The sequence below is a fragment of the Calliphora vicina genome, chromosome 4 (assembly GCF_958450345.1).
Source record: "Calliphora vicina chromosome 4, idCalVici1.1, whole genome shotgun sequence".
Lineage (NCBI taxonomy): Eukaryota > Metazoa > Arthropoda > Insecta > Diptera > Calliphoridae > Calliphora > Calliphora vicina.
In genome coordinates, this window is record NC_088783.1 from 42799200 (window position 1) to 42825407 (window position 26208).

The 26208-nt window shown below is 30.5% G+C and overlaps 1 protein-coding gene across 3 annotated transcripts in view; it reads left to right on the forward strand.

Annotated features, from left to right (window-relative positions):
• The first annotated feature begins 523 nt into the window (after positions 1-523).
• LOC135959249 (anoctamin-2) overlaps positions 524-26208 on the forward strand; it is a 43936-nt gene continuing 18251 nt past the window's right edge. Inside the window, exons 1-2 of one of the 3 annotated variants that reach the window (XM_065510361.1) lie at positions 524-671; positions 24622-25196. In XM_065510361.1, coding sequence (XP_065366433.1) covers positions 24657-25196 — 540 coding nt within the window. In that variant the 5' untranslated portion in view covers positions 524-671; positions 24622-24656. Of the gene's footprint in view, positions 672-15486; positions 15687-24621; positions 25197-26208 lie in introns of those variants that run through there. The other 2 variants (XM_065510360.1, XM_065510362.1) reach the window with 2 other exon arrangements.

The following is a 26208-nucleotide window of genomic DNA, read 5'->3' on the forward strand; positions in this document are numbered from 1 at the left end:
GTGTGTTTCGGAGTATCTGTGTATGTTAAGAGTGTCTTGTACGTCAAGATTAAATTGAAGTGTCTCTCCTCCGGGCTATAGCAGACCGTCAACAGCATCAAGCATCTGCACCACTAGTTTTAGAATTCTTTCTACTTCATCGACCTTTCAGAATTGAAAATAATTGTCTTTTGTTGCTGCTGCTGTTGTTGCAATTGAAAATAGTTGAAAGTCAACTACGTTACAAAGGGAGGAGCCCATTCCAATTATTGTACAATGTACATACATTGTTCATGCTACGTAGTTGGTGGGTTACGCATTGTTTGAAATTGTGTAAAGTGTTTTGCAAGCAACAGCAATAAATAAATAAATTAAAAATAATTGAAATCGTTAAAACATAAGGAAAATAAATAAATAAATATTTAGCAAAAACAAAATGCTCTAAAAATAACAAAATTTAATTAAAAATCCAACTGTATAAATTCAAAAACTTCCCTAAGCAAACCAAATCGCATTAATATAAACAACAAACCAAAAAAATAAATATAATTTAATAATAAAGTGTTTTTAACAAATTAATAATAACAACAAATAATAATCACAAAACTTAAAAAGAAAGAAATCTTTAATAAAATTGGCCTCAGGATTTTACAATTTTTAATTTAAAATTTTCATTTTATTATTCTGAAATCGTAAGTTTTTTGTTTATTTTATTTTATAATTTTATTTTAAACACCAAAATTTTCTAATATTTAAAGCAAATAATTAAATATAAGTGATTAACAAACTAATAAAAAATGTCTACTTAACTGCATGTGGGTTTTTCTAATTAACAAAAAAGCAAATAACATTTCAACTGATTCATCCTATTTAACCATCAATTATTAACAAAATTTATTAACAATACTTATAAAATGAACAAGTCATGGCAAATATTTGGTTTTGAAATGTGCATATGCATAAATTTTAATTCAAAAAACAAATTAAACATGTGCAAATAATGTTATTCAATGTCAGAATTGAGAAAGCGTTGCCAATCGTTTGAAGTGAATGAAGTGAAATTAACGTTACTTATTTGAAAGTTTTAAATCAAATTTTCAGTTCAGACAATAAGAGCCTTTAATACATCTATATAATGTTTGTTATAGTTTTATTAATCTACCTATACCTTGCATGAGTGGAAAGTTAAAAAATATCTGAGTGTTATATTAACAAACTTTTAGGATAGTGGTACTTTAGATACGATAAAGGTAATAGTAGTTTAAACCATGTGTTAGCAAAGGAAATTGAACAAATTTAAATAATACAATATATGGCGTATCTTCTGAACTTGATTTTTGTTTTTATGTGTCATTTTGAAAGGAACATATCTGTCATTTATTCTCACTTAGTTATTGAACATTATAGTGTAAACAACAAAGTTTTTTGTGCTTCGAAAATGTGCAGTTTCGTACCAACAAAGCGTCTTATTCGGGAAGTTTTGCTTTACTTATTTTTGAAAAAGAGTTCTCACACAATCTTATGGTGAATGTGTTCCATCGGTTTCAACGTGCGAGTGATGGTTTGTACGGTTTAGAAGTGGTGATTTTGACACGGAAGACAAAGATCTCACAGGCCAGCCAAACAAGTTTTAAGACCAAGAATTGAAGGCATTATACCATGAAGATTGTTATAAAACTCAACAAGAGAATGCTAAATTATTCGGAGTTACTCAATAGCAATTCAAAACATTTGCAAGCAGAAGTATTCATCCAAAAGCAGGGAAATTGGAACTGGAAATACGATTTTGCATGTCTGAAAAGCTCCATGAATGAATCATTACTTGCGATAAAAATCGGATCCATTACGTAAGAGATCGTAAGAGATCGTATGCAACGCCCAGCCAACCCGGACACCAAAGCCAAATATCCATGGCGCATAGGCAACTCTCTGTATTTGGTGGTAGCAAAAGTGTTCTATCTATTATGATCTGCTGAAACCGCAGTGAACCTGATTCAACTGAGTTTGAGGCGAGCATTGTCCGAAAAATGTCCAGAATATGCGGTCGGACATGAAACTGTAATATTCCATCGTGACAATGCTCGGCCACATTTTGCAATACCTGTTGAAAAGTATTTAGATGAAGTGGTTAGGATGTTTTGTCTCACCCGCTTTATAGTCCAGACCTTGCCCCGTTCGACAACTATTTTTTCGATCGATGCAGAATGTTCTCTCTGGGATACGCTTCACTTTGAAACAGAAACCACATGTTGTCAGAAAGATGGGAAAAGTTCATAGCTAAGAATGCCAATTTATTGCAATAATTCTTAAGTACAGTTTGGATGTTATTCACAAAAAGACTTTAACCAACCGAGATCCGAAAGATTTGTCTCATATGATTGTATTTATTAACAGATCTTACACAATAAACCGTAGTTTACCAATTTAGTGACAAATAATTTATCTCATCGCTGTTAATATCGTCGGAATATATTATAAGACGTAGTTCGTCGATTAGGAGATGAGGAATTCATCTTATCGGAATGTTTATATTTGATTATCGTTACTAATTATCTGCATTTAGTAGGGCGAGAGGCATTGCAATTCGCCGGGTTTTCTCATAAAACAGTTTTCTCTCGTTCCCGGATTAAGAGCAAAATATCTGGGTTAACGTATCATCAAAAATTTCACCAAATTACATGAAAACAATTCATTGAAAAGGCACATTTCCTTTCATGATGATATCATGAAGAATTATCATGAAGAACATTATTGGAGAGCTTTCGTCAACCTGAGAGACTCAATCTGAAGTCACTAAAGACAAAACTGTAGTATAGGAAATTTTTATATCCACAGCGGGAGAGGACATTAGTACATCCATCTTAAAACAACAGCCCCTTAGGTGGCGTGATGGCAAATGTAGGTCTGTCATCTTTGTCGGAAGGAGGCCTTTTTGCTGATGGATTGTTATTATTCTTCCAGATTGTGTTAGTCGATAATTTTGAGTTTATGAAACTATTTGTCTTTAGTGACCACTTAATCTCCGCTTACTCTACCAGCTGAGGGAGATCTTTTATTTTGGCATATCAAGATTGCTAATTGCTTCAGAATAAGAAGTTTTAGGATAAATAATATATGTATGTATGGTAGACTTATTCAGTCCTTTTGTCAATTATTTTTGGATTTCGGTTGGGATATTTGTAGCTCTGAGTTGACGATTCATGGGACTGATGTGCTCAGTTCCTCAACTTATGTATGAGTTCGGCATTTTTCCATGGTTTCAATGTGGGAACCTAATTCGAATAACTGTATTTTCATTTGTAAACAAGCCAACCGACAAGAAAAGCCAACCAACAAGAAAATTATTGTTTTATAGAGCCTGGTGTTTAAATCTGCTCCAGCTTGTCATCAGGTCATATGGTGGCGGAACACCAGATAAGTTTCTATAGTGCATGCTCTTTTAGTTTTTCATAAGCCAGCTGCTTCTGCATCTTCTGTTCGTTAAGTAGGATTAGGTTTTTCTGTAGTTGATTCATCTGATTTTCATTTCTTCCTTGAGAGTTTATTGTCATAGATTTCATTGCGAACCTCTTTAATCGGGGTATGCCACTTACCTCCAGTAACACGAAGCCTGGTTAGGTGTTAACTAATAGTTATACGGTCGGTTAAAATTATTTTTGTATGAAAACTGTCAGTTTAACTATTAGTTAACATATAACCAGACTTCGTGTTACTGGGGGTTGAATAGCTTTGGTCTGTCATTTGCATTTCTGAACTGCTGCTTTTGAAAAATGCGGCATTGGAAAATGTAGAGGCCTTGATGCCAGTAGCGACTCTTCTACATCCATTAGGATAGATACCTCAGTATATTCGGGATATAAATACCCAATACTAGGAGTAGCTATATTTAGATCACTGAAATAAATTCCTAGAAGGAAAAATCAGTTACGTTTATAGACCCAAAATGGTAATACATTGCGTCTGCCCCCTTAACAATTCTGGATTGTACACAGAAAAAACTATTTATTAAACCGTTTCAATTCAAACATTTATCCCTTATTGAACTGGTTTCAATTATTTCATAATTAAATGAAGTAATCATGTGCTCAAAAATAAAATTTTCTGATATTTTCTATTGAATTTTGAGATTTGAATTTGATAATTTTGACAATTGAATACACAATTTTCGTTATTGGTTGAATTTTAAATACAAAAATTATTGAATAGATAATTTTCGTAACTGAAAACACATTTTTGTTATTTTTTGTGTTTTCAATTACGAAAATTATCTATTCAATAATATTTGTATTTAAAGTTCGACCAATAACGAAAATTGTATATTCAATTGTCAAAATTATCAAATTCAAAACTCAAAATTCAATAGAAAATATCAGAAAATTTTGTTTTTGAGCACATGATTACTTAATTTAATTATGAAATAATAGAAACCAGTTCAATATGGGATAAATGTTTGAATTGAAATATAATTTTGTCTGTGTATGTTTACTCCATTTGATCATGAAATAAACACTTGAGGAAAAATATGGCATTGGGTGAAAGATACCGATTCTGTTTTGGATTGGTTGATATCTAATTTATATTCCTGCAACTATTTGAACAACTAGCCGCAGGCAGATTCCAAAAACCTTTGATATTAGATAAGTAATATTTCCCATTGCCGTCACAGCCACAAGACGTATAAACGAAATACCAACTTTAGAAATGTATGAAGCTCCTAGATTAGATTATATGCCTCTTTTCAACGTTAAAAAGTTTCACACCCAATGCTAATAAAATGGTTGTATTAATATTGACAAAGAACAACTGTTGTATGAAACTTTCCGATACTGTGATTTCTATGACATGCTTTGAGGAGGACGAGACACTCGAATATTTTCTGTATGTATTTCCTGTCTTACCTAGAGTGCTTGAGTTGAAAATCCCGCATACATTCAATAGAGGTCATAAGATTCTTATTCTAGCTGATATGGGTTAGGATTTTCAATGTACATATCGTCACCTGAAATGCAAAAGGGCGTAACAAACTACACTGACTGTAACGCGAGATCCGGCTTCATTTTTGAAGAAAAAAGGTCCGCTTATGCCACCATCAAGTAAACGGAATGGATGTAATGGAGTCTGCAGGGTCAGTTGTAGATTGGTCTCACTCCATATGAGGAAATTTTGTTTATTAACACAATTTTGCAATAAAACAGTCGTCTATACGTTTCGCTAATCGATTACTGATTGTTCAAGCGTCAATCTATTTATGATGATTGGGCAGAGTATAGTGATCATAAGTTTCAGAAAGTGAGTGCTGTATGACAGTCCGTTTAACAATTAACCCTTTCGTAAAAAAACCCTTTACCATCGGATTGTAGTTAATTTATTGCTAGAATTATTAAGTGCAGTTTGCTGATTGAGAGCTGATGAATTAACTTATTGGATTGCATCCATAACATGTAATTCACAACAAGTCTTTAACTGACCGACAGCCAAAGATTTGTCTCATGGGATTATCAATTTATTAAATTGAGTTTTTAATGGATATCTGTACAAGGCACACAAAATTTTTAGCTTTCTATTTTTAAAAATAACGACTTTATTGGAGAAAGAAAATCATATTTGTAATTACAACACTTTAAATTTTATTATGTTTTTGTCTCTCCTGTAAAATTTAACAAACTGTTGATAGGCACTTTTGCATTTTAGGAGCCGATATATTAGATGGCATAAATGGTGGATCTAGCATAAGTTTCTCTTGGGCTCCATATTACTTGGATCTGTTAAGACATCCTTAGCAATCTAATACTCTTTTTGAATCGTTGCACCATTTATCTCTTCATACTTAATACCTTTTAAGTATTTTTCAAATATTTAATCATATGTAAGCTGCTGGTTTGTTTGTAAATCCATACAAATATTTACAAATTAATTAACTATTGTTCTCTGTAATGCAGTTCCTTAGCAAATGTTTTTATTTTTCAATTTCATGCAACAAAATGTAATTTTTTTATTCTTTAATTACATGTCTGATGACTTATTAAATTAATGTCTCTTTTCTTTGCTTCGTTTACTTTTGGTAACATACTAACCCACTGCTGCTGATACTCGTACTTATCAAAACACACAAATCTACAGCTTAAGACACTCTCACTTTGGCAAATATTTATGTGGAACACCCACCACTGCCATAAAACATGATAGGAGTACAAGTAGTATTATCAAATAGTAAACACCAGACAGTAATATTGTTAAATCATGGCAGTATCAGAAAAGTTTATTTAGGAATTTCACAGTTTGTCAGGTAATAAAGATTATTTAAACAAATAAAGAAGAACATTCTCCAAGTACATACAACAGATCAGTAAACTTCTTAATTTACTTCTACACCATCTGTGTTAATAAGGAGCGGATCCAGAGGGAGTGAAATAGGAATTTTTCCTCCCCAAAACCGAAATGTTTTCATATAAAAAAAGAAGAAAAAATAGAAAAATGTAGAAAAAATTTTGATTCCCCCCCAAATGATTGACCTGGATCCGTGCCTGATCGTTATTCGCTGAATTGATATCAGTTTTTTAACTCAGATGAGCACTCAATCATATAATGTCAAGGTAACTTTAATAGAAAGTTTTATTTTATATTTCCACATTATTATCCTAGGTTATTTGCATTGTTAGTTTACATTTAGTGTCTTCATTTCCGTAGCTGTAAAGTTGAGACAAACATAAATTCAAATTTATGATTATCCTTTTCCTAAGAAAAAAGAAAATAAAACTCTTTGTTTTACTATCAAGAACCTTAATTCAATCCTTTTGAAGAGGTGCGGCAGTTGTCAACAAAGAAAACCCAGAAACAATTCAATTTGTCTTTAATGAAGTCAAAATAAACCAATTCATACTTCCGTTTGCCAGTTGGTTTCTTTCACGTTCTTTTTTTTATTGTTCTTTTTATCAATGAAACGTAATAAATATTGAAAATGTGCCACAATAAAAGAACTAATGTTCCACAAGACTGCTGTTGCCTTCTTCTGCTGCCACTGACTGGTATTTGACGTTTTTATAAACCATTTCTAAGCTTCATATATTCGTATGTTTTTTTTTGTAGTTTTGATTCAAACTTTCTTTCATTTGAAATTGTCATTTGTCACGTTTAAAAAATCTGGTGGCACTTGTTGTGGCTTTTGATGCACAACCTTTACATGTACAGCTACTTGCGTTAACATACATACCCTGCGGTTTTAAAAGTGGCACACTAATTACACTTTTATAAAAAAATACAACTTTTGAGAAGGTCTCCTTGTACAAAACATCTTTTTATACCCTTCACCTTCGTGAGAAGGGTATATATAAGTTTGTCATTCCGTTTATAATTTCTACATTTTTCATTTCCGACCCTATAAAGTATATATATTCTGGATCCTTATAGATAGCGGAGTCGATTAAGCCATGTCCGTCTGTCTGTCCGTCTGTCTGTCTGTTGAAATCAATTTTCTGAAGACCCCAGATATCTTCGTTATCCAAATCTTCAATAATTCTGTCAGACATGCTTTCGAGAATTTTGCTATTTAAAATCAGCAAAATTTTATTTTTTAATACCAAAATTCCTAAAATGGTGAAAATCTGTTCCAGAAACACTTAGAAAAGTGCCTACTGTGACGTTATTTACCATGTGATAATAACATAACTTTGTACGTACTTAAATAAGATATAAGGCTATATAAACGTGGAGCTTTTCCGAGGATCGGTGCTTTGCCTTTTAAGAATTTTTAAATAGGTAAAGTTTTGATAGGTCTGGCGACTAGGTCCGCTTAAGTGAGCCAAGTTTTATTTTACATGCTTTTGCATTAGGTTTTCTTTTCAGATCATATACAAATTTTATACAGTCCCAAAAAAAAAAAATTCTAAAAAAAGAAGGAAATTTTTGGGAAAAAACTTAAAAAATACAACCATTTTTACATGTTTCAACTTTGGGTGAGTGTAACTTTTTATAAGGACAAGTAACAGTATTAAAAATTTTATCGAAAATATTGATGATATTTAAAAAAAAATTCGAACCTCCGTTGGCCCGACATATCTAAAAGACCAAAAAAAGATCGAGCAGAATTAAATAAATAAATATACCTAAATATATATTCAACTAAAAGAAATAACAAATAAAATATAAATAAATATGTGTGCAAATTTATGTAGAAATTCTTAAGGACTATTTATGTGTTAAATTTCTGCTCATTCGGATGTTACTTGGTTTTTTTGGCGATTTTTTAAAAAATGTAAGACCCGAGGTGGCTTGTAATTTTGATGAGTAAGCGTAAAAAGCTTTATTTAAAAATTTTCTGACAAAAATTTTCGTAAAATATTTTAATCCTTAAATGTCATTTTTCAAAGGACTTTTTTTGATTTTCTCGAAAAGCTTTGACCCCTAAAGAGAGGAGATAGAAGGTTAAGATCTTCCAAAAAAATTATCCCCATAAAATTCCACAATATAACTCTGACAATAAGAATTCTCTCAGATATCAACTTAAAACATTTTTGTTATTCTGTTTCAAAAATGCCGCTGGACAGTGTTATTAGCGAAAAAATGTTATGACAAAAATTTTTATACCCTACACCACCATAGTGGGGAGGGTATAATGCGTTTGTGCAGATGTTTGTAACTCCCAAAAATATTAGTCTAACACCTACCTTAAAGTATACCGATCGACTTAGAATCACTTTCTGAGTCGATTAAACGATGTTCGTCCGTCCGTCTGGCTGTCCATGTAAACCTTGTGCGCAGAGTACAGGCCGCAATTTTGAAGATATTTCGATCAAATTTGGTACATATTATTTTTTAGGCCCAAGGACGAAGCCAATTGAAACTGGCTGAAATCGGTCCATTATTTCACCTAGCCCCAATACAAATGTCCTCTCGAAATTGGACTTTATCGGTCATAAATGTTTAATTTATATATGTATCTCCACAAATTCCGCTCCAAATAAGTTTTATATATACAAAATTCATGTAACCAAATTTTGTTACGATCGGTCCATAATTAGTCATAGCTCCCATATAGACCCGCTTCCGAAAATCACTTTAACGTGCATAAATCGCTTAAAAATGTTGGTAAACACACAAAATTCAACATAGTAAACTTTCAGAGAGACATAAATCACACGACCTAATTTTAAGGTGATCGGTCCATAATTGGTCATAGCTCCCATATAAGGCCCACTTCCGAAAATCACTCAAAAATATAAATTATTGAAATTTTAAAAGAAAAATGTTTTTGCTCTTTTACTTAGTGTAGGGTATTAGACGGTCGGTCTTGACCGACCATACTTTCTTACTTGTTTTTATTTATTTTTAATTTTAAAAGCAAAAATGTTTTTATATTTAATAGTGAAACAAATTTTATAACAAAAACAATTTTTTGGCTGAAAAAAATATCATGGTTACAAATATTTTTTTCCGATTTTGACCCATTGTAGGTCCGATTTACTTTGGCCTTATATACGCAAAGGTCTTTGAAATATCTATTAGAGGATATCCATATTGTCATTAATCTTATATATAAATAGGCCACACGTTTTTTTGTGGTACACTTTTCAGTATGTTATTGTCCACCAATATTGATGAAACCTATATGGTTTAAAAGATTATTTTCTCTAGATGTGCACAATATAATTTTTTTTTTAAATTCTTTCCATAAAAGTGTTAAAAAGCGTTTTAAATTTGCTTGAAAAACAACAACAACATGTTTATGCACATCTAAATACACGTATATTTTTGTACACAAACTTGAAAAATATTTTTGCGTTACTCAAAGTAACTGTATAATTTTGTTATTAGTGGTCGAATTTTGACCACCAGGTGATCCTAGTATATACATATTAATGACTTAGTAATCGAGACATTGATAAAAAATAGATAACAAATCGAGGTTGTCCTTGTCCCGATATATTCATGTATGAATCATGTATCTAAGTTATTTGGGGACTACGGAAAGTTGATATCAACATACAGACGGACATGGCTATATTGACTCCGCTATCTATAACAATCCAGAATTAGGTTGAAAATATACTCGCCAGTACAAAGCCTTTGTAACCAAGATTTATCAATGCAGAACTAGTTCTATGAACTGCAGGGTACTCACATACGCACATCCATGGTATGAACTCACATACACACCGTGTATGGCTGTGTGTGTTTAGGAACTATTTACATGAGTGTGTAAGTAAATATGTGTCGGTACAAGACCATTTGGGAATTCTTGATTTTAATGTGTTCTTTGACTTTTTTTTTTCAAAAGCATGTTAAAGGTTTTATTTTTAAAATGTTTCTCGGTTCACTTCGGTTTTTGCGGTTAGTTTGTGGTACTTTTTATGTTGCTGTAGTTGTTGACTTTGTTTTAGTTGTTGCAGTCATAGTAATTTACATTGTTAGAGTTGTTATTGTTGTGCCTTTCATTATTAAATGTATATTGTTTGTCTTGTGAGAAAATGTATTTTTTTTTATTATTATATCTAAAGTAATTATGAAGACAAAAAATAATATTGTATTTATAATATTTCCTTGTGATTTACATTTCCTACAAAGGTCTTTTGGTTAACATTTAAATTGAATGACATTTGCTTTAATGAGGTTTATGTTGCATAAAGAATTACTTTGAATTTTAACTTTAGACAGGAAGATTTTTATATATAAAATACAAAATGTTGGCACTGATGATCTCCCTTCAGGATTTAAATTCGACAGATTTTCTTACTGGTTGTAATACATTGAAATATTACATTGCCTATGCACAAAATTAATCGGTGTATGTTATGTATGTTAGAAATGGTAGAAAGAAGTGTCCAAAATTTCTTTCGACCAACAATAAATTATCGTTGCCAAAGTTTTTTAGGTTTGAATATTGACATAAGCCAATTTATAATTTGATTCAGAATGCCCAGATCAGTACCAATTGAATAGCTTAAGACTTAACTTCGATATTTAGAAAAGATCTTAAGGTATATTTATATACATTTATATGTACATATGAGGAGCCGCACAACAAAAGTTACTTTTTTTGAAAATTTAAAAATTTTGGGAAATTGATTTTTTCTAGAAGATTTGAACTCAAACTCAAATACCAAAAAATCAATTTGTAAAAAAATTCGATAAAGTACCTTTTGTTGTGCCGATCCTCATATTATATCTAAAGATCGGACCATACTATCGGACCAAAGGTTTTTAAATTGCCATAATAAATTGCATACATTTTAAAAGAAATCCACTCCAAAAATCAATTAACTTTTATTTGCATATAATTTATAGACATGTAAATTAATAAAAATAAATTCTTATTAGGCCTCTTGATACCCATAATGAGTCTATGATAACTATAAAAAGCTATAGCTGGTTTTCTTTGTATAAAAAAAACAACAACTGTTTGATCTTGATCTTACCACAAAACTCAAAATACAGACATACACACGTATAAAGTTAATATGAATGAGCGATAGTGTGTATTAATAAAGAGAATTATATGGAACAAACAAACACTTGACTCCAACAATAAAAGTGAAAACAAAAGCTAATGATCAAACTGTAGATACATGAGCACACGCTCACACAAAAAGAACTAGAAATGATAATTGTAGCAGGTGCATAATGAATTTGTTAGACCCTACAATATTTTAAGATTCAATAGTGTTATGACCACTATTTCAAACATAAGATAACAAGAATGCCATAAATATTCTCAAACAAATTGACCTTGGATCTTCAGATATTGATCATATTCGGTAAACTCATATTCTTTTGAGTCATTTGGACGTTTTCAATTTCAAAAAACTTGGGAATTTATTTGAAAGATAATTATGACTACTTAATTAAAAACAAGAAATAGTGTTATAATCGGCTGTGTCGAATCTTGTATACCCACCATCAGTATGTGACACTAAAATATTTCAATTATGAACCGATCCTCGCAAAAGTTGTTAGAAAGATTTAGGTTCATATGAAAAAAGTTTATGTCCAATTTCATCACGATATTAATTATTATAAGACAATTATGAATGTTCAATCCAACCGAGAGTATTTGTGGAAAATTTCAGCCAGCTAGCTCCTTTCGCTTGTGCCCTATAGTGTTTTCAGCAGACAGACAGACATACGGACGGACATAGATAGATAGTCTTAGATAGCTGCTTTCGCTTGGACCCTATAGTGTTTTCAGCAGACAGACAGACAGACATACGGACGGACATAGCTAGATAGTCTTAGAATTTTATGAGGACCCAGAATATATACTGGATGTATACGACGTTTCTTAGTTGCTAAACATTATAATGTGAACAACAACGTTTTTGTTTGCTTCGAATTTTGTGCCAACAAAGCCTCATATGCGGGATGTTTTGCTTTAGTTCTTTAATTTGATACAGAAAAGTGCCGCTGAAGCACATCGTTTCCTCATTAAAGATTATGGTGAATGAATTTCATCAGTTTTAACGTGAGAGAGATGGTGTGTGATTTTCAGAAGTGGTGATTTTGACATGGAAAACAATGATCGCCCAGACCAGCCAAAAAAGTTTGAAGACCATGAATTGGAGGCTTTACTCCATGTTGTCAATTGTTGTCAAACTCAACAAGAGTTGCAAAATCATTGGTAGCTACTCAGTCAGTAATTTCAAAATGTTTAAGAGCAGCAGGATTCATTCAGAAGCAGGGAGAATGGGTACCATACCAATCATGCGCGGATCCAGAGGGGGTGAAATAGGAAATTTCTCCACTCAAAACCGAAAAGTTTTCATATAAGAAAAGGAATAAAAAGGAAAATGTACAACATATTTTAATTCCCCCCCCCCAAATGGTTGACCAGGATCCGCGCCTGATATCAATTGAAGCCGAGAGACCTTGAAAGACAATTTTGCAAGTCCGAAATGATGTTTGAACGCTATGAAAGAAAATCAGTTTTACATCGAATCATTACTTGTGATGGAGAATGGATCTATTATGATAACCCGAAGCGTAAGATATCGTACGTGAAGGCAGGTCAATCAGCCGAATCGACACCAAAGCCAAATATCCATGGCGCTATGGTAATGCTGTGTTTGTTGGGACCAAAAGGCTCCTATCTATTATGAGCTGCTGATGTCTGGTCAGACCATCATATTGAACCTGTACCGAACACGACTGATTCGTTTGAAGCGAGCATTGGCCGAAAAAGGTCTAAAGTATACGACTGGACAAGAAACTGTAATATTCCATCAATACAACGCTCGACCACATGTTGCAATACCTGTTATAAAGTATTTAGAATTAATTGGTTGGGAAGTTTTGCCTCTCCCGCTTTATAGTCTAGACCCATGGTAGGCGTTCATATTGTCCAGGTTACGATTATTTTCGTCAAACAACCCGAATGTGAACAAAAGAGCGTAAAAATACACACATTTCATTCAGTTGCTTGATGTTGTTGTGGATATTTTATTTTTTTCCCAAAAAGCACACAAATTAAATGCCTCTATTTGCCTACCAATGGTCTAGACCGTGCCCCGTCCGACTACTATTTGTTTCGATCGATGCAGAACGCTCTCTCTGGGATACGCTTCACTTTGGAATAGAGCATCCGATATTGGCTTGATTCGTTCTTGGCCTCAAAAGATGAGCAGTTCTTTTGGCGCGAAATCCATATGTTACTAGAAAGATGGGAAAAGGTCATAGCTAACAATGGCCAATGGAAAAATGCCGCATTTTTAAGTCATACACCCAATAATATCTTAACCTAATTCACGTATCGGATTTACGATATTCACATTCCCTTTCAAACATAATATCGAATCACCCATTGCCTAGACGGTTAGGATACGACACTACCAATATCGGGGAACTTGATGATTTCATGATAACTTATTTTTTCAAGTCATTATGAAATCATTGTCCCTATATCACTACCATTGGCACTCTATTGTTTCTGCAGTGTAGAATTGATCAAATTCAATTATGTGATATCGAAAGTCAAGATGCATTGCGTATTTTGAATAGGTCCAGCTGTAAATATAAGTAGAGTCTCTGATGTGTCTTATATTTTAGTAGTTGACTTATTATTTTACCAACAGGTTGTAGGGTATACACACTCTAACAAAACCAAACTAATCGCCGGCGCTCATAGAACGCTCTGATGACGTTATCATTAACAATTTGATAAAGCTTTTAGGTGCTCCCCAGAAACATACAGAGCACAAGAGAGAGAGAAGCATAATAAAATGATAAACATGTATGGATCATTAAGAGTTACGATTCAGTGAAGGCCGGTAAAAATTCATACTCATTTTTGGCTGCATATTTTTTTGTTTCTAATAAAACAACAAATTTCAAATGAAAACGAAAAAAACCACAAACAAACGGCTATAGAAACCATAAACGGCCAAAGAGGTGTAATAAACACAATTCTCCATGAGAAGAGCAGTTGAGTAGATGTTTAGTTTTGTGGTATTGAAATATGGGAGGGAATTGAAACATTTTAGGTGTTTTTGTTTGTTTGTTTTCAATAATTTAGTCGAATTCTAAACGTGAACGTAAGAACGCACTTTGTAAACGATTTAAAAAAAATAAACGATATGGTTAATTCAAAGCGAATAAATATATTCATACAAACAATATAAAAAAAAATATTTAAAACAAATTATTAACAAATAAACAAGTCTAAACTTGTATGCATACGTCAGACAAAAAAAAATATCAAGAATAATTTAGATTTGATAACGTGGGAGAGCCAAAAGTCCAGTGTTTAGTGATTAAATAAATAATATAAAATGATTCAATGAGCAAATATGAAAAAGTGCTAATAACAACTTGTTAATAATAAAATTGTTTGCATAAAAGAACCAAAAAAGAAATTGTTTATTTAAATAATCTAAAAATAAGTTTATTGGGTCACGAATTTTGTATGCTTCAAAGTTACTGACCCCCAAACACCAGCAACAATATCTGTTACATATTTATGATTAAATAGCGTCATAAATTTCAGAAAATATACACAGATGTACTGCCCATACACAGCTACAGATACTGCTGAAATCAACCTACAGCTGTAAATTGAACGTTTAAATTTTATTTCCGTTGCAAGTGTTTCAACTATTAAGCATCTGACATTAGAAACCAGAAAAAAGAAGAAAAAAGAGAGCAGCAGCAACATATTTTTTTTGTGTTGCATGATGATTACAAAATTACTGACACTTAGTGGTGTTTATTGTACATAACTAATATCAAACGAAAAATAAAATAATAAAAAAAAAGAAAAATCTAACTACATCAAACAACAATCAACCTAAATAACCTAGAGCAGTAACAACGAATTTTAGTATTTTTTTATAAAAAAAAAAAAATTTCAAAATAATTTTTATATACAACATTGTATTTATCTTCTTTCGTTTATTTTCTCTTATATACAACAGCACGTTTTATATAAAAAAAGAAGAAAAAAACTGTAAAATAGTAATAAAAAAAAATAATAGTAAAGTTTCACAGTATTTAAGTTCCAGTTTTAGTTTAACGTTTTTTTCCTTAATTTCTTTTCTAACAAAATTCTACCACCAAAAGAAAACCACTGCTTTTTTGTATTACTTTTTTCAAATACTTGACTACATCATCACTTCTTTAAAAATAAAAAAACAAATCTACTACCAAAAAATCAAAAAAATAGAAATAAATTAATTTTAAACAGCCGAAATAAAAAACAATAAAATCAAACATGTATTCAGCCGGTAATTAATGCATAAATATATATATTTTATTATTATTTCTTTTATTTATTTTGTCTATTGTTCTATTCATTCTAATACTAAATTTAATATTTGTACGAGAAGTGTGTGTTTGTGTACGAGTATATTAAACACTTTAGATGTTCAAATTTGTTTCTGTCTGGCACCAAATCATTTTATTTTTTGCATTTTTTCGTTGTATTATTATTATTATTTATGACTCTTAATAATCAATTGTATTTTTTTGCTGTAGCTTCTATCTACAAATATGTAAGAATATATTTTGCGGCGTTACTTACAGTTGTGTTGGCAATGGTAGCAATTTTGATCCATAGTATTCCTTGTCCAGGTCAAGAGTTGTCATTCGATTAAAAATTATTCGATTAGTGGTGGAAAAAGTATAATTTTTATTCAAATGAAGAACATTTATCAATTTATAATAAATAATTATTCGATTAATAATTGTCGATTAATCGAATAAATTTATTTCAAGTTAAAATTAAAAAATGTTGGACCTAAACATCTCAATGAAACCAGACCCATTAGTTTATAATTTTATTCCAAATTAGTTGACATTGAAAATTTTTACAAAGTTTTTTTTTATGATTTTTATAGTTTGGGGTCATTTAACCCCAAGTGAAGAGAAAATTTCCATTTTTGTGCTGTTATTATAAATACTAGACTTCATGTTATATTTTTCTTAAGTTTCATAAAAATAGGCCAAAAAATAGATAAAAGTTCGCTATCTTAACACTAAAAACTCCAAATATTGAAAAATTTGACTTTTGACCTTCACGATTTAAGATTTAACGTTATCCAATTTTAATAAAACTTTCAGAGTATATTTGGAATTATCTGGGCTATAATAGTCTGAATAGGTTCTATTTAGAACTGTATTAGCAAAGAATATGGATTTATATTCTTTGGTATTAGGTTCTATTTAAAACTGTAGGAGATATTTTCATATTTTTATTCCTTACTATATTCTCAATATATCACAAATGAGATGATCAACAAATTCTGAAATTTGTTTAACAAAATTTTTAAAAATTTTAAAATGGATGGTCATAGCAGCTGCGATTAGGTAAACGGTATACTACGAAGCCAAAATTTATTTTAAGTAAAAATGAGCTTTTATTGTAATATTTCTCAAAATATGTTAATAATGTTCTTACATTTCTTGTTCTAGTGACCTGAGAAATTTTTAATTACTTTAAATTTTTTTAACCAATTCCGTTTTTTAAATTTCATTAGAACTACAATTACGTACACCTTTCTATTCTTTTAAATTAAGTTGCAAAAGTAATTTTTTAATGGCAAAATTTTTACAAAAACTAAAAAAATTGAATTTTTTCCCCTTGTAAATGTATCTCAAAATTTCGTAGGGCTTGTCTTAACCCCAACAGATTTACATAAAATGTTTTTAGGATGATTTTTTACCAATGTTCACCAAATTGGGGGTGAGACTGACCAAAATCAAACTTTTGTTTATTAAGGGCCAGAAATTGGCCTCGTCGTAAAAAGAACCCCCATTTTGATAAAAAAAAAATTTGATCATTTGCTCCTGTTGTTGAACGATATATTTGTCCATGGTGATTTGGCAAAACAGACTGAATATATGACAGCCAGTTCGATAGATAAAGCTTAAATGTTATGAAGCTTAATATCATGGTCCCTTATTCTCGTGTTACGTGATCAGAATTTATCCCCAAGATCTTGACATTTAACACAATTTCATTTTATATAGTTGTTTGAGGTAAATTATCTATACTAACAAGTCCACAAATTTCCGCATCTGCGAAATTGAAGGACATTGCCCAATGTGCTGTTCCATCCAATATACTTTATGATTCAATAAAAAATATCAATGTTAAACAAATTTCTATTTAATTAAAATTTTGCGTAAATTTTGAGACTCCATTTTATGTGTACCACATTGAAATCATATTGGCATTGTAAGCATCATTCGGAGTATAGATGAAGACATCCCCTATAATCGCATCGCAGACGACTGGAGTACAAACTCTAACTAGAACATTTTGTCCAATGATATTGCACCTTTGAGATTACACCGACTATCGGTAATGCTTTCCACATGAGTATCTAACGTGTAAAGTTTTTGCTTCTCAAGTGATGAAGTTGATGTATTTAATATACCGCATCCTCAAATATCTGGATATGAGCTCAATGTAGAACATGAATGTCCATTTCACAGCTCAGTTGTGCACGCTAACCACACACATATTCATAGTCTCTTTTGTTTAGTCATCACTAAGACAGGGACGAATGCATATTGCCACTTTTTTTCATGACCACTGAAAGAAATATTTGGATTGTTTAATATATTTCGAACTTAAAAAATCACATAAGTGTTATTTCGTTTTTTCCCTCAATTTACTTCTGTGAAATTTTATTTTCAGATTTGATATTTCGCATTGGAAAATTAATTTTCAAAATTTTTACATACCCTAATCTTATTTTTTAATGACAGCGGATCCAAATTTTATTGCACTAACAATAAATGTATATGTCAAAAAAATAATTGTTTAAAAATCATGACACCAAAGTTTAATTTAACATTTTAAAAAGGCGACTTTTCGGTAGTTTTTTTTTGAAAAAATCCTTTTTTTTTCTTTTTAAGTTATTTGAAAAACTTCTAAAAAGATGTATAAGGAGTTTATACATTTTGATACGTCAAATATTTTAATTAAAAAAAATTTGATAATTTTTGATACAGAGGGGAGCAGGTCCATCCAAAAAACGACTATTTTTTACATAAAATTAAAATTTAGGGCAAAAATTCTCAAATCGCATAGTCGATATAAAAATGTAGTGACCCATTTTAGATGGCCCAACATGTTCTTAATTATTCTGTAAAGGGTTCCAATAACCCCGCCCCTAGCACGGATATTAAGCCAAAAAAAACTAAAAAATCCCAAATCTCAATAAAAAGCTTTTTTTGTCATATTTTTCAAAAAAGTATTCCATGAAATTTGTTTGTTTCAAAAGTTATATATCAAATATTTTTATATATCACCTATATTTGCGAAGATTTAATTTTTTCAAATTAAATAAAATTTTTATTTATGAATACTTTGTAATTACAATTATATAGATTTTTCTATTTAAGAATTCATATTAAGAATCCTGCAATTCTCCAAAAAATTTTGAAAAATCCCAAAAATGGGATTGATTTGTGGTCTTAGCACTATTGACGATTTCTTTAGAAATCATCAACACGTATAAGCAATGCAACACACAGAAAAATAATATAGTTGTACATGGTTATTGTAACCAATTCTAGATGTTTACAAATTTTTAAAAAAAATCACTCTAATTATGTAGACGATTGCGGTAACCATAATATGGTTAAGTTACAACTCATTTGATTGTAGAAAACATATATATGATTGCAGTAAACAAGTATATGTTTGTGACAACCATTTTAATGATGGATATCATAGTCTGAGAACAAACATGATTGACATAAGCATATATTTATTTACTACAAACATAAATATGATTGGGACAATCATTTCGAACTTAAATTTACCACATTATGGTTACCACAAACATATAATTAATTACTATGACTATAATAGTGTTAAAAAACTTGTAAAAATGTTGAAATGGTTACAGTAAACATGTACAACTATATTTTTGTCTCTGATTATATCACATCATAAAGATGATTTTAGGTAACTCCCTTTAAAACTGCTACTTTTAGCAACACAACTGTATCCAACCAATTTAGAAATTAAGCTTTAAATTCTATAAATCACGTCACCCCATACGTTATTGCAATATTTTAATTAAATTTTTTTATTTCTAATTCGATTGCGTATTTATTACACTTTTGTTTTTTATTTAATTTTAATCAAAAGATTAGCAAACGTAATTTATATTCTAAAACAAAAACCTATTACCATATACATATGTATATAATTTACACATTAGCACATACAGTGAAATCTCTAAAATAAAAACAACATTCGCTAAAATTTTAATTTAGTTAAAACTTATTTACTTTTGTTTGATCTTAATTTTAATAAAGTGATTTACAAAATCCTATGAGTTGCTTTTGGCAAGATTCTACTGTGAAAAGAACTTTGTACTTTTAATTCAGAACAACAACAATTTGTTTTAAATTTTCATTTATTTATTTTTATGTGTATTAAATTTATAAATATTTTGTATGTTTGTTTGCAGAAATGTATTCTAAAAGTCTCTTATCACAAATGTTTCACTTTATTAGTTAAAAATAAGTTTCATTTCATTAAATTAATTAAATTTAAACTAAATTCATTATCAGCTGCATAAAATGTTTAATAATATTTTGTATGTGAGATTTGCCGCCAGGTTATTAGATTCATTTTTAATTAATGGGTTTCTTTAAAAACTAATATTTAAACAAAAATTACTTTTTAGTAACTATTCTAAATGTAGCTTATTTTGTACTTTAGCTCTGGGTCAACAAGTAATTTTTAAAACTGATCTGATTTGCTTGATTCTTAAATTAGTTATACAATTACTTATATATTTTATGGCATTTAAAACCAATTCACATTGTTTGTGTTGAGCTTTTTTAACTATGGCCAAATACATTTGACAACTGATAATTATGTCATTAACACCAGACCATATATTTACAACAATTATTTTATAGTATTTACTTCTATTACAATCCCCGTAGACATTGATAAACAATAAATAAGTAAATTATCAATAATTATTTATTAACAATAATAAATACCAGTCGGTTAAATAATAAAAAAAATCTTTTTAAAACAGTAGTCAATTAAAATTATGGTTGTAAGGTTTACTATTTACTTATTCAATTGATAAATAAATATAGAAGATAGATTTTAATAAGAACAGTTAACAACACACTTACTTTTTATACCCACCATCAAAAAAATTGGCGGTATTTTCGGTATTTTGATTTCGTCATTCTGAGTGTAACACTTCAGATCCACAAAAGTATATGAATTCTGTGGCGTCATAAGATTCTAAGAAGATTTATCAGTCTGTTTGTCTGTTGAAAACACGGTAGGTCCCAAACGAAAGGAGCTAGCTAGTGACAAGGTTTGTGTGGTAATATCGGTCCATGATTTCACATATCCACAAATGTCACCCGGAATACAGTTTGAGTATTCATAAATATATTGATTATGCGGCAAACCTTATAAAATGAATTTCTTCTGAAAGACTGGCCTATCGTCAGTATCACTATATTTGAATTGAATCAGTAAATACTTAAGAAACGAAATGTATTAGGTTTTGTTTATGTTGTAATCAGCCCTAATTTTTATAAGTAACATATTGGTTCCGTAACTCTTAATACCATTTGTATCTTCAAAACCTCGTATTTGGTACTTTTTTGAAATTCGAAGAGTTGTCTTTTTTAGTACTTTTCCATATCTTCAAGAGTAATAAAAAAGGGACCAACATGTTAATAAAGTAAAGTTAAATAAAAAACTTTTTTTTATATTTTAAAAAATTTATTTTTGTTTTTTCAATTTTTTTTTGGTGAATAAAAAAATTCTGGTTAAAAAATATTTTTTCCGATTTTGACCCAAATATTTGACCCGATTTGCAGGTCCAACTTACTATGGTCTTATATACGTTGTTGCAAAGGTCTTTCATTAGATATCCATATTGTCTATATTAATGTCTTAGTAATCTCGAAAGTATGTCTGATTTTTAAAACAGTAGTAGAATTATTGAATATTTGGATCCCGAAGATATCTGGGGTCTTCAGAAAATTGATTTCAACAGACAGACAGACAGACGGACGGACATGGCTTAATCGACTCCGCTATCTATATGGATCCAGAATATATATACTTTATAGGGTCGGAACATTATATTGTGGAAATTACAAACGGAATGATGGGTATAATAATAAATTTTCACCAGTAATACAAAATTTAACTTAAAAAGGCATTAAAGCGATAAAACTAAACAATTTGTTAATTTAAAAAAAACGTTTCTTGGACAAATGAACGCTAGTTATGATTTATGTATTCACTAGCTTTGGTTAAGTTTCGTGGACTGCTACTCTTCAAAGCACCCCGCCTGGGTGGATCTAAAACTGCTCTCAGTTTCATACCCAAACAGATCCTTCAATCGAAACGTTTTGTTTCCATAAACAATCAACCAGATTTTCTGAAGAAAGAATAGATGTATCTAAGATTAATAGTCGACAGCTCCTCCAAGCACGACATGAAGAGGACACCAAATATTAGCCCCTACATAGTAACCAAGATCGGACTTTGCCAGAATAAGAGACAGTCGTCTCTTTCTCTTTTTCATTATAAGAGGTTCTGAAGTGAAAAAAGAATTTAACAGATTAAAAGAGGAATATCAGAAAACGGGTCCACCTTTGCACCTATTGTGATTAATTCATACTCCATACTGATAGTCCTATACTGTGTTCTGGACTATCAGTATGGAGTATGAATAAATCATACTCGCGATTTAGTCTATCGCGGCATCTCATTCATAGACTTCCTCTGTGCTTCGGCTATGTTATAAAAACATGTAAAAATCACCAGATATTCGATAATACCTAAGCCAGTTAGCTACACTCTTTATAAAAGAAATTCCCGTCTGCGGGTAAAAGCAATCGAGAGGCCTAAAAGAGGATTTTATCGCATGATTCTCAATGAAGAATCCACTAGAATCCACTATCCCTAGTTTTGGAGATATCGATTCACCTCATTATGCCAGTACTCGGTGAAGTCGGCTTATCCCTATTCGGGACAAGAGTAGAAAATTGCATGGAATAGAATGATGTCAGTATGTAGTAGTCAGAGTGTCCAGAATCCTTACCAGACCAAAAGCCTCACCACAGAGGTGACCACCTGAAATAAGTTTAGTATGTAGATAAAAGTCCTTAAAACATGTTGATAACAGTGGATCCAAATATTCCCGATTTTCTCCATTTTTTTTATTATACTAACAACAAATGTGTCAAATAAACAATGACTGAGTCCAAAGTTAAATACATTTCAATTTAAAAAAAAATTAAAAAGGCAATTTTTCGCTAATTTTTTGTAGAAAAAGTACCTTTTTTATTTTTAAGTTTTCTCCAAAAATTTTTAAGAAGATCTATAAGGAATTTATACTTTTTGAAAAGCTAACTTTACATCAAATATTTTAAACGAAAAAAACCTTTGAAAATTTTTGGTACTGAGGCGATTAGATCCATCGTCATTTTTTATAGTCGATATGAAAATATAGTAACCCATTTTAGATGTCCCAATATGGTTTTAATTATTTTGTAAATCCCATTTTTGGTATTTTTTCAAAACTTTGGGAATTTCGAGATTACTGATAACAAATTTGAAAATTAGTTTCCATTTTTCCATTTTCAATAGAAAACTCTACATAATTGTAAAATTTCATAAAAAAATTTTCATAAATATGAAGTTAATTTCAATTTGAAAAATTTGATTCTATGTAAAAACTCAATAAAAAGCATTTTCTTTGTCATATTTTGCAAAAAAGTATTCCATGAATTTATTAATTGCCAAAAGTTATATACATTTTTGAAAAGTAGGCAAAATCCCCTGTCCATTGATGTGTAACATGTCTACCTTATGTTTTTTAATGTTAAGTTTTTCCTAACTTAAACGAAGAAATAAGATCGTTTTAAAAATGTAACATACACGAGGTATCCAACTTTGGGGACTCATGTTTGCATATTTAAACTGTTTTGCTTGCTCTGGCAATGACCAGTATTTTCTGAGATATGTGTGATATTAATTGAAGAATAAATCTTATATAAAACTGTATGATAAAATACAAGGTGGCGCAAAAGTAATCCTTCTATCAGAAAATGCTATAAATTTGCGATTGGCCCCTAAGTATAGCAATCTACTCAGGATCACTTTCTGAGTCGATTTAGCGATGTCCGTCTGTCTATCAGTCCATGTAAACCTTTTAATCAAACTACATGCCGCAATTTCAAAGATAATTCGATAAAATTTGATACAATCTTCATCAATGCCTCAAGGACGAAGCCTATTGAATTTGGTTAGAATCGGTCCATTATTTCTCCTTGCCCCCATACGATTGCCCTATCTGAAAATAGTTAAGCAATCATAAATACCTTAATTATATAGATATCCAAACTAAAATTATATAAGTCAAACTCGCCTCACCAAATTTTGTGACGATCGGTCCACAATTAGTCATAGCTACCATATAAGCAAACTTCTGAAAATCACTTTAACTAACATAAATCTCTTAAAAATATTGGTATCCTAACAAAACTCAGCACAAATAATTTATATATATACAAAAGTCATGTCATTAAATTTTATAACGATCGGTGCATAATTAGTCATAGCTCCTATATAATGCCCACTTCCGAAAATCATTTTAATGAGTATAGATTTCTTAAAAATATGCAGAAGTCATGCCACCTATTTTTATTGCGATTGGTCCATAATTATATTGGTGTAGGGTATCATATGGGTATATTGATGAATGAAACGGTCCTAAAGTTAAAGAAAATTTGTATCAGTCGTACGATTATGTTTCCATTGATTTTAAACTAGTTAGAACCTAAAGTTTAAAGATCATTTATTGAATTTCATAATATATTGTATTCTTTTTATATGTTTATCCTAACATGTAATAGAACCATTTATTATCATGTATTATTTCATACTGCTTTTAGAGAAGATTTAGTTGGCTTTGGTCTCATACTATTATATAGTAAAAGTTATCATAGCATTGTCAGTAGAATGTGTGTTTAATACTTATAATTTTTTTTTTTTTTATTATGTTACGTATTATTAAGTAATCATAATATTTGATATTTTATGTTTCTATAATGTCACTAACAAATTTATTTTGAAAGTCCACTAACAAATGAAAACAAATTGCAAAAAATTCTATAAATTTTCCTTTTTTCCTTTTATTACAGTACGAACACACGATTACGAGTATCCCGAATCCGAAATGGATGATCGCGAAAGTTTATATTTTGATACAATATCATTAGCCGACTCTGAGGCGGCAGCAGCTGCTGCAGCCCATCGCAAATCTTTATCACAATCCCGCAATACAATTTATCATTCGGCCGTTGATTTGGCGGGCGATGAGACACCCTCGCGCAGAACGGGTAGCATGCGTGAAAATGGCCATAAAGCAAGATCATCATGGAATCCAAATTACAGACACTCAACTCCCTTAGATCAATATTTGCCACCTAACATGAATGGCATGGTTGGTGGGGTAGCTGGTGGGGGTCTAGGTGGTGGTGGTGTTGGTGGTGGTGGAGGAGGAGGTATGGTTGGTGACTACACAGATGCTGTTTTGGCTGCACAGGTAATGGCTCTACAGAATGGTCGTGCTAATTATAGTGCTGGTAATGGTGCCGGTGAAACATCACTACAAATGGCCAATGATATGGAGGTCTCTAGGCGTCTCTTACAGAATAGTACACAAACTAGTAAAGATAAGAAATTGCCAATTACGTACTCCCAGTGGAAATTTAGGGTAAAGATTATCTACAAAACTAAATTTTTCTGATACAATTTAATTTTATCTTCTTATAAATTCTATTGAGCTTCTCTTAAAAATTCACAAAACAAAAATAAATTTTATTTTATTGCTTTTTTGGCTTTATTATCTACTCTTTTTTTTCGAAACACACACAGAAACTCTTTTAAACACAAACGAAATTATCACTTTAATTAATTGGATTATTGGAAACTTTTCTACACCTCTAACTCACCTATATAATTGCACTTTTTTTAAATTACTATATAAACACTACAGTTAATAAAAATAGCACTAAATAGCACCACATATCGTGAAATTTATTTAAATCAAATTTTATTTTTAACATAAATATTGTAATGTTAATCATGTGCTATTTTTGTTAATATTACTGGTTTAACTTGTAATCTTTATCTTTTATTAACCGCCTTGATTATTTAAATATTTCTTTTTTGTATTTATTTATGAAATCTCTTATTTTATTTTTTTCTTGTTCTCTGAAATGAATTGTGTTGTTTAAAAAAAAATACCAAAAATAATAATTAAAAACTGCTTGCGGGAACGGGTAATGGCAATTTTTTCCCCCTATAATTAGTTTAGCTTATTTTTATATTTATGACATAACTTTAGTTTTTTATATAATTTAGCTTAATGATAATAATTTTGTATGGCTTTAAAAAGTTATTTTATTAGATTGATTTTGATATTTACCGCTTGACTGCATGTGGGTTTATATTCTAAAGTTAAACAACAATTTTAGTATTATTATTTTATTATTTCACACAATAGATCATGTTACCGGAAACTATTGACATTTTGTATTTACTGTGCAGTGTTTTAATGACAGTTTTGATTTGTTGTAATTGATTATGTTGGGAAAGGGTAGTATTACATTATCATGTTCTGCTGTGACAATCATACTGTAATAAAAGCAGGAAGACCCTTTTTTGACAGGCCCTAATTGCTAAATAGATCAAATCGCAATAAATACTATCAAATAGAATTATTT